We start from the raw sequence: 16021 nt of genomic DNA on the forward strand, positions 1-16021 counted from the left end.
CAGCTCTGACTGCCTATGGCTGGGGCTCCAGGACTGAGAAGTTGGCTGCGGGCAGTGCAGAGGTACAGGGGAGAAGGCCAGATCCCCAATGGGGCGATGCACCCCCACCCGCCTCCAGATTGTCACCTTTTGCTTTCTACACCGTGGGGGATCCCTCTGGTGGGGGCCACCCCAAGGACAGCTGCTAGGGTTACCAGGACAATCAGGACTCGGCACACTCAAACAAGAGGCTTAGAGCTCATCACCCTCAGTGACCTTCGTCAGGCACCTGTTCCCTGGGTCTCAGGCCCAGGAGGGCTGACCAGATGTGCTGGACACTGGGAGCTGGCAAGTGGTCACCTGCCACCTGGTACCAGCCCCTAGCAGAGCGCAACCGGGTGGAGAACACATTTCCTTCGCCACCTGCCAGCCCTCCAGGCGGGAATCAGTAATGGGTTTCAACGACAGCACCCTGGAAAAGATACAGCATGCTCTGGGATGACCGTAGCCACACATACCTCCTCCGAGAGGCCCTCCAGGAGAGCCTCTGCCCAGCTCAGCCTCTCGGGGGCTACAGCCAAGCTCCTGTAGGGGAAGGAAATGATGGGGGGGTGGGTAGTGAAGATGACACCGGGGTTAGAGTTTCCTAAACACCCTCCACACCCTGCCACGCATAAGGCAGCACAGGCCAGGGGCCGACCAGGGGGTCTGGTAAGAAATCGAAGGGAAACGTGAGTTCTCCAAAAAAAAAAAAAATTTCACGACATTTATAAATCTATTTTACATAAAGAGAGCCAGGCCTGCAGCCGACCGGTAAGCCTCACTCCCACTCGACCCCACCCCTGAAGCCACGGGAGGAGCAGCAGCAAGGGAGGGGGTGGGGGGACCCTGGGAAGCAGATCTGTCTCGGGAGAATGAAGGGCCAGACTCGTCTGGGGCGGGGAAGAGGATTGTCGTGAAGCTGTCCTAGAAGCCTTCGGCGGAGCCCGTCCCCCTGCACCGTGTGTGGGACACGGAACGGGGTTCAGAGAAGACCCATCCCCCTTTCTGGATGTGCCCCCTGCCCGGGCCGGAAGCTAGTGGAGGGCGGCCCGGGGCCGCGCTGTCTAGGGTTCCTCGAAGAGCTGCAGGTCCAAGCGGACCACGATCTCGCCCGTGGGGACCTCGTGCAGCAGGAGACACTTGGTGACCGGACCCTTGGAACCCTGGTCCCGCTTGATGTCAGCCACGCGGATCTCCGTGCGACCCAAAAAATCTGAAAGCAGAACAGACAGGCCGTGCTCAGGCAGGTGCCGGTGGCCGGGGCACTTCCCGGGGATGGTTCTGCTCGGTCTACCTGGGGATGCCACCACGGAAGGTACCCAGGAGCAACGATGACAAGGGGGCAGTCTGGGGCCTGGGGGACTCAGTGGTCATGCTGATTCTTCCTGGTGTGCCTCAAGGACCCTGGAAGATGCCAGGAATGAAACTCAGGTAGGCTATATGCAAGGCTGCTGTCCTGTGCTATCCTAAACCATCTCTCTTGCCAAAGCATCATTTTAAAAATGGAATGAAAAGGTAGGGGAGGGGGGCACCTCAGGCAAAATAGAACCCCATAAAGAGAGTTAAAATGTGAATCAATTAGTAGAGATAAGGACCAGGAGGACCGCTCCATGGCTTGGAAGCCGGCCTCACATGCTGGGGGAAAAGGCAGCTCAGATAGAGAAGGGACCACCAAATAAAGGATGCTTGGAGGACCCACTTGGGATGGGAGATGTGTGCTGAAGGTAGACTGTAGACCAAGCATGATGGCCATTTAGTACCTGTATTGCAAACCACAACACCCAAAAGGAGAGAGAGAGTAAAAGGAATGCGCCTGCCACAGAGGTGGGGGGGACGGGGGGAGGAATACTAGGATCACTGGTGGTGGAGAATGGGCACCGGTGGAGGGATGGGTACTCGATCACTATATGACTGAAACGTAAGCACGAAAGTTTGTAAGTCTGTAACTGTACCTCACAGTGATTCACTAAAAAAAAATTTTTAAATAAATAATTTTTTAAAAATGTGAACCAATGGGGTCAGTGAGCTAGTACTGCAGGTAAGGCACTGAGTTTGCACACAGGCCACCTGGATTCGATTCCCGAGCATCACCAGAAATGATGCCTGTGTGCAGAGTCAGAAGTAAGGCTTGAGCACTGCTGAGTTGGACCCCGCCAAAAAAAAACCCTTAATAATAAAATAAATGTAGGTCATGTTGGGGCTAGAGAGATAGTACAGTGAGTAGGGTGCTTGCCTTGCACATGGCCAACCAGGTTTGATTTCTGGCACCCAATATGGTCCCTCAAGCACTGCCAGGACTGATTCCTGAGTGCAGAGTCAGGAGTAATTCCTGGGTGTGGCCCAAAAACAAACCAAAAAAATGCAGATCATGACTCATCTGGTACCTGGGAACCTCAAAGGGCTCTAAGCTTGCCAGGAGGTTGTGCAAGAGCCAGCTGGGATTGGCCACGCACAATTTGCAACACAAGTGAGTGAAATGAATGGAAATGGTTCAGAAGAAAGACAATTGTTGCAGGAGGGAGACTGGATGTTCACTTCTCCAAGGACCTGTCACAGGAGTGTGCTGGTGATGTGAGATGCCTATCTAGTGTGGGTGAGCTAGGGCCCCACTGTGTGTACCAGAAGGTGAGAAGCTTGCAAGTGGGGATGCAGGTGGGTGGAAGCTTGGGGCTCCCAGAACAGCCTCAGTATCAGGGTGTAAGCTTAAGGATGGAGGGAAATGTGTGAGATGGTGCTAAAGGAAATGTGTATGAGAAGGGACCGACATGATTTTGTGTATGAAGGTACTGAGATGAATTTGTGTGAAAAGATGTTCAAGGGAATATGAGCGTGAGAAAGTACTGAGGGGAATATGTGTGTGAGAAGGTGCTGAGGTGAGAAGGTGCTGAGATAAATGTGTGTGAGAAGGTGCTGAGGTGAATGTGTGTGAAAAGATGCTGAGATGAGAAGGTACTGAGGTGAAAGTGTGAGAAGGTGCTGAGGTGAATGTGTGAGGTGAGAAGGTGCTGAGGTGAATGAGTGAGAAGGTGCTGAGGTGAGAAAGGTGCTGAGGTGAATGTGTGTGAAAAGATGCTGAGGTGAGAAAGTACTGAGGTGAAAGTGTGAGAAGGTGCTGAGGTGAATGTGTGAGGTGAGAAGGTGCTGAGGTGAATGAGTGAGAAGGTGCTGAGGTGAGAAAGGTGCTGAGGTGAATGTGTGTGAAAAGATGCTGAGGTGAATGAGTGAGAAGGTGCTGAGATGAATGTGTGTGAGAAGGTGCTGAGGTGAATGTGTGAGGTGAGAAGGTGCTTAGGTGAATGAGTGAGAAGGTGCTGAGGTGAGAAAGGTGCTGAGGTGAATGTGTGTGAAAAGATGCTGAGGTGAATGTGGGTGAGAAGGTGCTGAAGTGAGTGTGTGAGAAAAGGTGCTGAGGTTATTATGTGTAGAAGGTTCTGAGGTGAATGTGTTATGAAAGTGCTGAGGTGAATGTGTGTGTGTGAAGGTGCTGAAGGTTGTGATGAAAGATGCATAGGGTGAAAGAGGCGCCCAGAGCTTGCATCTTTTTATTTATTGATTCCCATTATTTATAGAAACAAACAAAAAAAACTTTGAAAGGAAAAGTAAAAATTCCATCCCTGTGCAACACCAGGAATGATTCCTGAGCACAGGGACAGGAGTAAAGCCTCAGTACCTCCAAGTGTGTCTCAACAAACCACCCAAAAACTCCCACTTCAGACCTCTCTTTATAAGGCTTTTCTTTTGTCGGTAACGAACAGTACCTAACTCATAATGGGGGTGATTCATATAAAAGTATCCAGAGAAGGAAGTTGTGTGGAGTGACTGAGGTCACACATAGAATAAGCTGCCATTAGACCTTGATTCCTAGTTAGTTCTTCTTTTGGTGGGGGTCACACCCAGAGATGCTCAGGGGTTACTCCTGGTGGTGCTCGGGGGACCATATGGGATGCCGGGGATTGGATCCGGGTCAGCCACGTGCAAGGCACAAGCCCTACCCCCTGTGCTACTAATCTGGCCCCTCCGAGTTCTTAATTATGTTCCAGTGACTAAAGCTGAGACAGACTCAGGGACAGCTCCTGGCAGTACTCAGGGGACGATGCAGGTTCTAGGATCCAACCTGGACCTCCAACACACAAAGCTCATGCTGCAGCCCTTTGTGGACTCTCTCCAGCCCATCTTCAGACATCTCCTGTTTTCTGCCTGGGGTGAGGGAGAGAGACGGCCCCTTGGAAGAGTGGCCCCTTCTCTTCCAGGCTCACAGCAGAAACAAAGAGCTGCTTGAGGCCTGATGGAGCCCCCAATTCTCATCCCTTTGCTAAACCCACAATTCTCATTCCTTTGCTCAGCCCAGAGTCTCATCAACTCAGCCAAGGTCCTCTTACCTGGTGGCCTGCAAGGGTCTGTTACCTTCAGGCTTTGGGCCGAGCACTAACCGCCTGAGCTGAGACTGGAGTTTACCTGTTTCTCTTGCACTGCTGGGGTGGAATAGGCTGACCCTCATCCTAGCTACCCTCTGCCACTGGGGAAAGCCCAGAGCTTGCTCTTAGTCCAGGGGCATCTGCATCTCAGGTGTGTCTTCCTCTCAAAGATGCCTCGGCATGAGGCAAGACCCCTTCTCTGGGGGAAGAATCTCCTCTGGGCCAGTCTCCACACTCTGGAGGGGAGCCCAGAGAAAAGTGGGGGCCAAGTTCCTGGGGAGCAACCATTTGCATGGGAGCCAAATGTCAGGGAAGGAAGAAGGAAGTACATGCATGTGTGTGAGCGTGTGAATGCATGTGTAAGTGTATGCACGAATGCATGCATGTGTGTGTGCATGTGTGCATGAATATGTGTGAGTGTATGTGCATGCGTGAGTGCACGCATGCATATGTGCGTACGAGTTATGTGCATGTGAGTACTTACACATGTGCATGCGTGCATGCATGTGTGCATGTGAGTGTGTGCATGTATGTGAGTGCACGTGTGTGTACGTGTGAGCACATGCATGTGTTCTGCATTGTGCATGTGTGTACATGTGTATGTGTGAGTGTGCACATGTATATGAGTGCACATGCATGTACATGTGTGCATATGCTTGTTTTGCATTGTGCATGTGTGCATACATATATGCAAGTGAGTATGTGCATGTGAATGCATGTATGTACATGTATATGTCTGCATTGTGTGTGCATACATAGAGTGTGTGCATGTGTGTGAGTGCACATGCATGTACATGTGTGCACATGCCTGTGTCTGCATTGTGTGTGCATGCATATGTGCAAGTGAGTATGTGAATGTGAATGAATGCATGTGTGTACATGTGTATACAAGCATGTGTCTGCATTGTGTGTGCATATATATGTGTATGTGAGTGTGTGCACGTGTGCTAGTGCACGTGTGTACATGTGTGCACATGCAAGTGTCTGCATTGTGCATGCATGTGTCTGAATTGTGTCTGTGTGCAGGCATGTGTGTGCGTGAATGTTGGGGGGGCTCACCATCAGGCGAGAACTGGTCCCTCTCAAACACGGTGATGCACAGGACTTCCTGTTCCAGGTCTCTGATGAAGAACTGACAGTTGGAGTTCCACTTGGGGTTCAGGGTGTCCTGGATGGTCTTGGTGATGTGGCACTGTGAGCCCATGGTCACCTCGCAGTATGGGTTGCTCTTCCCTGGGGAGAACAGAAGGGGCCATGCTGAGTGGGGTCAGGGCCCCAGGGAGCCACCTTCCCCCTCCCTTGAGGTGTCCCCCTCTGTGGACACTCCCACCATTAGCTGAATGAGGCCCACACTGGGCTCCTGACCTCCCAGATCTTTTTTTAAAAGCAACATATTGGACAGGATTTGGGGATGAGGTGGGAGAAAAGGCTCTGGATTTTTAACAAATGCTCAAAAAACAAAACTGACTCCTGGTGGGAAAGGTAGGACAAACACATTGGATTTGAAGTGGGGGTACATTGGGGCCAGGGAGACAGTACAGTGGGCAGGGCACTTGCCTCACATAAGCCAACCCCGGTTCAATCCACAGCACCCCGTATGATCTCCTGAGCTCCTCAAGAGGAGCCCTTAGGTGCAGAAACAGAGCTTAGCCCTGGGCACCAACAGAAGTGGCCCCCAAACCAAAAATAAAATAACATCAGCATATAGTCAAACGCAATGGGTGTGTGGAGGACCGGGGAGATGGTTCAAAGGGCTGGAGCACAGGCTCTGCGTGTGTGAGGAGCCCGGTTCGAGCCCAGCATGACATGTAGGTAAAACTACAGTGGGGTATGCAGGAAAGATGAGTGGGGGTCCTTACCATGAGAGCGACAGGGCTTCAGCTCGATCCCCTCCACCACGTTCACCATCAGCCTCCCGATGCCTGTGGCCCTCTGGGAGCGAACTAAGAGGAGAAGGGAGGAAGCACAAGTTCTGCGTGTTGAAGTCTGCAGCCTCCCCACTCACTGGCCACCTCCTGAGCACCCGGAGGGCCCGGACCCCCTGTGGAGGGCCAGACACCCTCTTCGTCTTCTTTTTCTCCTTCTTCGTTGTTTCCTGCTCCCTGCCCCGGCATCATCTCCCCGTCCTCTGAGTCCATAGCCCTGTCCGATGGCCCCCTCCACCCCACTCAGGCCACCCCCCCCCCTCCAGCACATCTCCCTTGAGAAGGACTGAGCCTCCCCCCCACCCACAGCCACCACTCTCCGCCCCCCCCCCCACCCGGGCCTCTGTAGGAGAGGCACTTCCGGCAGCCCGGCATTACCCAGGTACGCCTTTTCCCGCTTCTTTTTCTCCGTCTCTATGTAGAGTTCGGAAGCAGCTTTGATTTTCTGCACCCAGGCAGTCCTGGGAGGGGAAGAGACAGAAGGGGCCAAACAGAGCTCAGGCCTGGGTCCTCCAGGCTTGCTGTGAGGCCGAGCTGGGGATACTGGTCAGCGAATCAGTAAGACTTTTGCAACAGAGCGAGGGAGAGCTGGCTTTTGGCCGCAAGCCCCTCAATACTGGCCGTTGCCATTAAGTAAGAAGGTGTGAGGGCCAGAATGATAGGGCAGAGGGTAGGGCATTTGTCTTGAATCCTAACAACCCTGGTTCCATCCCTGGCACCCAATATGGTTCCCTGAGCACTGATAGGGGTCACAGAGCCAGGGGTCATCCTGAACACCCTGGATAGGTCATTTGCCTTGCACATTGCTGACCCCAGTTCCATCTCCAGCATCCCATAGGGTCTGGGTGTGACCCAAGAGGCATAAAGAAAGAAAGAAGGAAAGGCAGGAAGGCAGGAAGGCAGGAAGGCAGGCAGGCAGGCAGGCAGGCAGGCAGGAAGGAAGGAAGGAAGGAAGGAAGGAAGGAAGGAAGGTGAGGAAGGTGAGGGAGGGAGGGAGGGAGGGAGGGAGGGAGGGAGGGAAGGAAGGAAGGAAGGAAGGAAGGAAGGAAGGAAGGAAGGAAGGAAGGAGAAAGAAAGAAAAAAGAAGGAAGAAAGAAAAAAGGAGGAAGAAAGGAGGAAGTAAGGAAAAGAAAGAAAGAAAGAAAGAAAGAAAGAAAGGAAGGAAGGAAGGAAGGAAGAAAAAGAAAGAAAGAAAGAAAGAAAGAAAGAAAGAAAGAAAGGAAGGAAGGAAGAAAGAAAGGAAGGAAGAAAGAGAGATTGGATAGGGGTGGGGGAAGTGGCACACCCAGTGGTCTCAGGGCTTACTTCTGGCTCTGCACTCAGGAATCACTCCTGGTGGGCTCAGAGAACCATGTGGGGTGGTGAAGAGAGACCCTGGGTCAGCCTCCTGCAAGGCAAGTGCCCTCCCTGCTGTTATATCTCTTTGGCCCCAGTATGGTTCATTTTGGGGGAAAAATAATAATATATATGTATATGTGTATGCGTGTGTGTGCGCGCATGTGTGTGTGTGTGCGTTTGTGTATGCCATGAGTCAATCCTAGGAGAAAGTTCTAGAAAACAAAAGTGTTTGGGTGACATCCCCCTCCTGTAGCCTGAGATGCTGGTGCTGCAGCCACATCCCTACCCCGTGCCACAGACTGCGTGTGCCTACCCCTGGCAGAAGCCGGGTGGCCCATGGCAGCACGGGAGGCACCTCACCTTTCGTTGATGCTCTCTGCCCGCAGCGTGTAGACCCGGTCTATGTGTGAGATGTGGAAGATGGGCTCGTCGCCGGAGGGGTCGGTGGGGAGTTTCACCAGAACCTCATTGAGGAAAATGGGCTGGAAAACCACAAATTTGGCTCTTGGTTACACACCAGATGGGGCATCTGCAATCCGGAAAATTCTGAGCACGTGTAGGAGAAGGGCACACGTTCCAGAAAATCCTGCTCTGTGTGTGTGTGTGTATGTGTGTGTGTGTGTGTGTGTATGAGCCTGTTCATGCAGAAGGGTGTGTGTGTATGTGTGTGTGTGAGCTTGTTCATCATGCAGAGGGGTGTGCGGGCGTGTGTGTGTGTATGTATGAGACTGTTCATCATGCACAGGGGTGTGTGTGTGTGTGTATGAACCTGTTCATCATGCAGAAGGGTGTGTGTGTGTGTGTGTGTGTGTGAGCTTGTTCATCATGCAGAGGGGTGTGTGTGTGTGTATGTATGAGACTGTTCATCATGCAGAAGGGTGTGTGTGTGTGTGTGTGTGTGTTTCCCAGCTCACCATGTTAAGCAGATGTGTGTGTCTCAGTCATCTACAGAGGCAGGATTTGCACTGGCGATACCAACTCCCACCTGCTGCACTTTCCAAGCAAGCCCCCTTCGCTCCTTCAGAGCTGGCCGGTCATTTTCCCAGAGGGAGTCCTCACCTCAGCTGTCTCCAACTCTCCCTGTAGGCTGCAGCCTCCAGAGAGTGGGAGACACCCTGCTGCTGACCAGACCCAAAATAAGGCTGAGACAGCTGCAGAGAGCTCGGCGCAAACGCCCCCACGGGGATGGATTTAGAACAGCAAGATCCCCCGATGGGAAGATCCCCAAACAGCAGGGAGAGCAGCCTGTGGAAGGACCCCGCCAACACCCATGCCCAGGCTTTGGGTCCTCTGGTGGGGGGGGAATGTTTCTAGTGGCCTTGGGGGCTTGGGGGTGGGGGTGAGGATCTGGGGTGTTGGGGAAGTGGGCACTGGTGCTCCCGGCTCCAGCTCTTTCCCATGCCCACTTCCTCTGTTTAGAAGATCAGGGACCCCCCGCATTCAATTCCAAGCATGCCTTCACCTCCCAGAGATCATGGGGGCCAGTAGAGAAATCACTCGGCACCCCCTCAATGTTTGTCTAGTCAGGTGCACCCCATTCCTTTTCTGCTCTTGCTGGGTATGGGGGGTCCGGTGGGTGTTTGCCTGCGTGACCCTAATCCTGGCTCAGCACCCACCCTGTACCCCGTCTACACTGTGTCCTCTTGGCCACAACCCCCAGACCATGCCCAGAGTTTGACTCCTTCCCTGCCCTCGCCCCCGCCTTCCTCCCTCTCCCCTCCCCTCCCCTCCACTCCCCTCCCCTTCCCTCCCACCCTCCCCACACTGGTCCCCGGTGCCCAAGCGAACGTACCGTCTTGTACATTTTGTACTGCAGGTTGGACTTGGGGCTGAAGACCTTGTCGGTGCCTGAGGAGCCCAGCGGCTTGATGATCTGTGTGAGCAGCAGGAAGTCGTTGAAGAGGAAGCCGTAGAGCTCCTTGTTGCTCTTGGCCTTGTAGAGCTTGCCACTGTGCAGGAACTTGCGAGGCCCCAAGCAGTTGGTCACTGAATTGAACACAAGTTGCTGAGAAAGGAAAACAAAACCCAGAGAAGACACGATGAAGGGAGGTTGTGGGTCATGGGTCATGGGTCATGGGTCATGGGTCATGGTCATGGGTCATGGGGGAGGGGCTGGTTTGTGGAAGATTGGTTCTGACCAATTGGCAACCTGCTGATGAGGGAGCAGCATCCTTGGAATCAGATATCATCCTGCCCCCAGCACAGACTTTTGGACCACCTGCAACTAGCCCACATTCCTTGCTTCCTCACACAGACAAAAGAAGGTCGGACCAAACCCACCGGTTCCACTGGTCCTCATTCCCTTTTCCCACTCAAGACAACTTAAAATCCCCCTTAGTCTCCCAGCTTCTCCAGGGCCCATCTAAGTGTCCACCTAGAAGAGTGAATAAACTTCTATTCCTGCACTTGGTCTCTGCCCCTCTGTCCGCACCAGTCAGCATTCTCAAATCTATCAGTTTGCTTTTCAGGGGTGAGGGGGTGCTGAAAACAGACATCAAAATCCAAAGCTGGGCCCCAGTGGGCGGCCTCCTAGGCTCAATGCAGGACTGCTGGGAGGATTCCAAACTCGGGTCAAAACAGCCCAGGGCATGGTTCTCTGAGCTACACCTCAGTACAATCCCTAATACTTTTCCCCAGGGTCTGTGGGTGATCAGTGTTCTTCTCCCTCTTATTTGCAGCTAAAGCAGGAGAAAGAAAAGGCCCAGCTCTCTCTACCCTGATGAAGATGGGCTGTCTGGATGCCAGCAGACATGGGAAGAATGCGTGCCTCGTCACCAACTGCTAAGGAAATGCACCTCAAAACCGCAGTAAAGGGCTGGAGAGATAGCACAGAGAGTAGAGTATTTGCCTTGCATGCAGCCGACCCAAGCTCAATCCCTGGCATCCCATATGATCCCCCAAGTACCACCGGGAGTAATTTCTGGGTGCAGAGTCAGGAGGAGTAACCCCTAAGCATCGCTGGGTGTGACCCAAAAAGCAAAAACAAACAAACAAACAAAACCAAAAAAGGCACAGTGAAGCCTGGCAAGAGACCTCAGTGACTCAGACTCGGTGACCTGCAGATGTGAGGTCGGGGGTCCAAACCCCAGTGCCACTCAAATGCACACAATCCTGGAAGTCCTGCTGATGGAGCCTGGCAGCTCTGAGATCTGTGATCCCAAAGCCATGAGTGATTACCAGGCATTGTGGCCAGCTGTGTGTGTGATGGCTGCTTAGTATTCCATTACTCACACAACTACACCACCTCCGCTTCACTGATAACATCGTTCTTATAACACCAAACATTAGCCAAGTGGCACAAATGCTGGCCGACTTCGACCATGAGTGTGGAAACATTGGACTACGGCTGAATCTCATGTAGACATTGTTTATGAGAAACAGTCTCGTTCCTGACACTCCATTCGCTCTCAATGGAATGAACATCTCCGAATGCAACAGTTATGTGTACCTAGGTCAAGAAGTCAACATGACAAATGACCTGGCACCTGAGTTGTGCAGGAGGAAGAGAGCGGTTTGGAACGCCTTCAAGAGCACCGAAGAAATAGCTAAGAGGTCTAAGAACCTCTGGCTCCGGGCACATCTCTTTGATTCCACTGTTCTTCCTGCATTAACATAGGCCTCAGAGACCTGGGCCCTATGAAAACAGGATGAGAACGCTATTTGGGTCTCCCAAAGAGGAATCGAAAGAGCTATGGTTAGAGTATCATGCTTCACTCAAATGAGAGAAAGAATCAGGAGTTCCGACCTCCGTCAATGATCAAGAATTAGGGATATAAATAATAATGGTGCATCTTTTGTCGAAACAATGAATCTAATCAAAGTAGATAGAGTGTTAACTAGAATTCATCTGCTTCATGGGCATTGGGAGGGTTGGGAGAGGGATATATTGGGGTTCTTGGTGGTGAAAAATAAGTACTGGTGAAGGGAACTGTGTTTGATGATTGCATGACCGAGACTTAAACCTGAAAGCTTTGTAACTTCCCAAAGTAATTCAAGAAAGAAAGAAAGAAAGAAAGGAAGAAAGAGAAAGAAAGAAAGAAAGAAAGGAAGGAAGGAAGAAAGAAAGGAAGAAAGAAAGAAAGAAAGAAAGAAAGAAAGAAAGAAAGAAAGAAAGAAAGAATGAATTAGGGATGCTGTCTCATTTGCCAAAGTGTTGAAAATCACATGGGCTGGACACGTAATGAGATTTGGAGATGACTGCTGGACTAGAACCATTACAGACTGGATTCCATGGAACGTCAAAAGATCGTGTGGCCGCCTACCTATAAGTTGGTCAGACTTCTTTGTAAAACCCTGAACGATCGGTTTGAGGCTCTTCTTGTTCCTAGAATGAGCAGATGCCATTGGGCTATACTAGCACACGACAGGGACAAATGGAGATGTTACTGGAGCCCGCTTGAGCAAATCGATGAGTAACAGGATGTCAAGTGATCAAGTGATCACACAACTTTAAAACCCCAAACCACACAACTAGGTGATCCCCAAGGCTCCTCTGAATTTACTTCAGGGCAACCCTGGGAGCCATCCTCTCAGGGAGTTCTCAAAAAATACTAAACTCACAACCCCAAATCACAGGCTGACAGGGAATCCAGGTATTGGGATGAGAGCTGGCAGGAGCAACAGACAAGAGAGTAAGGCCCAGGACTGCAGGTATCAGAAGGCACCAGCATGACAGGGATGTGCTTTATTTTATTTTAATTTTTTTGCTTTTTGGGTCACTCCTGGCAATGCTCAGGGGCTACTCCTGGCTCTGCACTCAGGAATTACTCCTGGCAGTGCTCAGGGGACCATATGGGATACTGGGAATCGAACTTGGGTCGGCTGCCTGCAAGGCAAATGCCCTATCCGCTGTGCTATTTCTCCAGCCTTTTTTTGTTTGGTTGGTTTTTTGGTTTAAGTTCTCAGAGTTTACTTTCAAATAGAACTGAACATGAATTGCAAAGATTTGCCCTCAACATTGGGGATTGCACCAGGGAATTGCCTGGTACTCAAGGGGCAGGAAGCAGCTTCCTGCTACCACTGGCATGGCTCTGATGGCAGGGGGTGTGGGTGGCCAAGCAACTGGAACTGCAGGGCCACAACGCTCAGGCCGCGCGAAGGACCTCTCGCACGGGGGACAGGGATGTGCTTTAGGATGTGGTGGGGAGTATGCAAGAGGCACAGGCACCTGGGCAAGGAATAGGCCAAGAAAGCAGCAGATCTGAGCAAAATGATAGAAATGAAGAAAGGAGGGCCCAATGGGGAAGGCGCCTGCTATACGCACGGCTGACCTGGGTTTGATCCCTGACTCTCCATACAGGCCCCCAAGCCTAGCCAGGAGTCATCCCTGAATGTAGAGCCAGGAGTAAGCCTTGAGCACTGCCAGGTTTGTGCCTCCCCCCACAAAAAATATTTCTTTTAGGGGGCTGAAGCAATAGTACAGCGTGTTGGGCCATGCACACAGTTGACCAGGCTTCAATCCCCAGCACTTCATATAGTCATCTGACCCCCACCAGGAGTGATCCCTGAGCGCAGAGCAGGAATAAGCCCTGAGCACTGAGAGGTGTGGCCCAAACACACACACACACACACACACACACACACACACACACACACACACAGAGGAAATGGGAAAGAAAGTCGTTGGGATAGGAAACTCAGAGGCTGAACCAAACATCAAAGTTAGATGCTGCTGAAGGGAGAATGGGCCAACTGCAGGTCGGAGAGAAGGGAGGTCTGCGGTCTTCCTCCTCCAGCTGGTTGACAAGGCCCAGCCGGGGAGCCCCACCTGGACAGTGCCCACCTCCGACAGGCCTTCACACTGCACGTGCGCCTGGATCCACTCCAGCCGGTCCGAGTTCTCCTTCTCCCGCACTCCCTCGTTCACCTGGGAGCACAGCTCTTCGGCCTTCTCCAGGGCATGCTTCAGGTGGCTGTGGTCAGGGTGGTTCTCCAGGGTGTTCTCGAGAATCTACATAGCGAGGACAGAGGCTTAAGAAGTAGGGAAGAGGACCAGAGGGACAGTACAGCTGGCAAAGTTGTTTGCCTTGCATGCAGCCAACCCAGGTTCAATCCCTGGCGTCCCATACAGTCCTGGAGAACACGGCTGGGTGTGGCCCATGACCAGAAAGAAGAAAGAAAGAAAGAAAGAAAGAAAGAAAGAAAGAAAGAAAGAAAGAAAGAAAGAAAGAAAGGAGGGAGGGAGGGAGGGAGGGAGGGAGGGAAGGAAGGAAGGAAGGGAGGGAGGGAGGGAGGGAGGGAGGGAGGGAGGGAGGGAAAGAAAAAGAAAGAAAGAAAGAAAGAAAGAAAGAAAGAAAAGAGAGGAAGAGAAGAGAAGAGAAGAGAAGAGAAGAGAAGAGAAGAGAAGAGAAGAGAAGAGAAGAGAAGAGAAGAGAAGAGAAGAGAAGAAGAGAAGTGAGGGGTTGGAGCAATAGTTTAATGGGTAGGGCATTTGCCTCGCACGTGGCCAACCCATGTTTGATTCCCAGCATCCCAAATGGTCTCCTGAGCACCACCAGGTGTGACTCCTGAGTGCAGAGCGAGGAAAAACCCCTGAGCATCGCCAGGTGTGACCCAAACTAAAAAAAAAGGAAGTGAAAGAGGAAGCCTCAAGTTTTGCCCTTGCCGACCACTGCATGTGGTTCCATTTTTGCTGACTTAATTCTATACACTGCTGCAGATTCCAGACTCTCTCTGAGACTGGGATACTTTGCACTTTCCCAAGACCATAAATTCTGCCCCAGACCTTGGGCTCATAGGAGACTAAGAGATGGGGGACATCTAGCTTTACATTCAGTGAAATACAGAACCTAAGAGGTTTAATAAACAGACAGTCCCACCAGCCCTAGTGGGAAAAAGATGTTATTCCTATCTCGGCAACACCAAGGGGCCCTAAATTAATAAGACATCTCTGGGAAACAAACGGGAATCCTTGGAGATTTTGTTTAATAAGCATCACAACGACCCAGCTTTCCTAGAAAAACCCGCAAAAATGAGCCATATTTAACTTAATCCTAGACTATGTTTCTCTCCTGCTGGGGAGTTTCCTTCTCTTCTACTTACTTCCCAATCAACTGTTCCATTTTCTAGCTTGGTGCATCTTAATTATTCAATATTTTCACCCTTGAAAATATTGGGGAACCCGGAAACTGTGGAACATAGAGACAGTCACCGTTCCTGGACCAGAAAGAAGGGGAAAGAGAAAGATGGGGCCGGAGAGATAGTGCAGTGGGTAGGGCACTGACTTTGTACGAAGCCCACCTGGGTGTGATCCCAGCATCCCATCAATTTCCCTGAGCCTGGCAGTAGTGACCCCTGAGCAGATCCAGCCTACAACCTTGAACAACAGTGAATGTGGCCCAATCCCTCCCCCCTGTATTCCCCTTCCCCCGCCCAAAGGTCTATCTTCTCTGCAGCGCTGTCACATTTTTCTCTTGAGGACTCTGGAGGGCAGTGTTCATGCTGCCACAAAGTGGAAATTTTGCTGATTTCCTTTAAGACCGTTTTGCCTCTCCTCTCCATTCTTGTTTTTGTTCCCATTGACTAAATCCAGAAGACTGAATTTAAGACTGAAAGCCTATTTCCAAGTTCACTTTGCAATGAAATACTGGAAGAGGTAACAAGAGGGGGTGTTACCTAGTGAGCTAGTGAGGCAGAAGCAATAGTAAAAGCTTTCTTTCCAAGAGAATGGTTTAACTCAGCCAATGTGCGAGAGTTAGTACAGAGGGGAGGGCATTTGCCTTGCCCACGGCCTACCCAGATTTAATACTCAACATCCCTTATGGTCCTCCAAGTACCCAAGAGTAACCCCCAAAATAAAATAACTTAGCCAATGTGGCCACAGCATTTTGGGGAGCCCATCCAGTGAGAGATGAAAGAAGAGACGGTTTCCATGGAAAGAGATTTGTTCCACTGCAGGAGAGCGAGCAAGCAAGGAGACATCTAGGGCCTGGTGGGCAGGCTCTGCACTTGGGAGCCCCGGGTTCTATCCCAGCACCACATACCCCCCAACACTGTGACATCCCCCCAAGCAAACAGGGAATAGCCTCCATGCACCGCCAGGCATGTCCCCCCAAGGGAAAGCAACCCTCCCTGGAAGCTAATGAGAACCAGGCTTCTCTCCAAAAGGGAGCAAAAAACACCAAAGGAGGACTAGAGCAATAGCACAGCGGGTAGGGCATTTGCCTCGCATGCGGCCGACCCGGGTCCGATTCCCAGCATCCCATATGGTCCCTCGAGCACCGCCAGGAGTGATTCCTGAGTGCAGAGCCAGGAGTAACTCCGTGCATCACCGATTGTGACCCGAAAAGAAAAAAAACAAAAACATAAAAAACACACCAAAGG

General features: G+C 51.5%; 1 protein-coding gene across 2 annotated transcripts in view; it reads right to left on the reverse strand.

Annotated features, from left to right (window-relative positions):
- Positions 1 to 990: 990 nt before the first annotated feature.
- Positions 991 to 16021, reverse strand: part of ITSN1 (intersectin 1) — a 208017-nt gene continuing 192986 nt past the window's right edge. For both annotated transcript variants that reach the window (XM_056109218.1, XM_056109217.1), the window contains 7 exons: positions 13482 to 13649; positions 9492 to 9704; positions 8060 to 8181; positions 6740 to 6822; positions 6296 to 6379; positions 5496 to 5669; positions 991 to 1234 (listed from right to left, as the gene is read on the reverse strand). In XM_056109218.1, coding sequence (XP_055965193.1) covers positions 1086 to 1234; positions 5496 to 5669; positions 6296 to 6379; positions 6740 to 6822; positions 8060 to 8181; positions 9492 to 9704; positions 13482 to 13649 — 993 coding nt within the window. In that variant the 3' untranslated portion in view covers positions 991 to 1085. The remainder of the gene's footprint in view (positions 1235 to 5495; positions 5670 to 6295; positions 6380 to 6739; positions 6823 to 8059; positions 8182 to 9491; positions 9705 to 13481; positions 13650 to 16021) is intronic.

The sequence above is a fragment of the Sorex fumeus genome, unplaced genomic scaffold (assembly GCF_029834395.1).
Source record: "Sorex fumeus unplaced genomic scaffold, SorFum_2.1 ptg000265l, whole genome shotgun sequence".
NCBI classification, from domain to species: Eukaryota; Metazoa; Chordata; class Mammalia; order Eulipotyphla; family Soricidae; genus Sorex; species Sorex fumeus.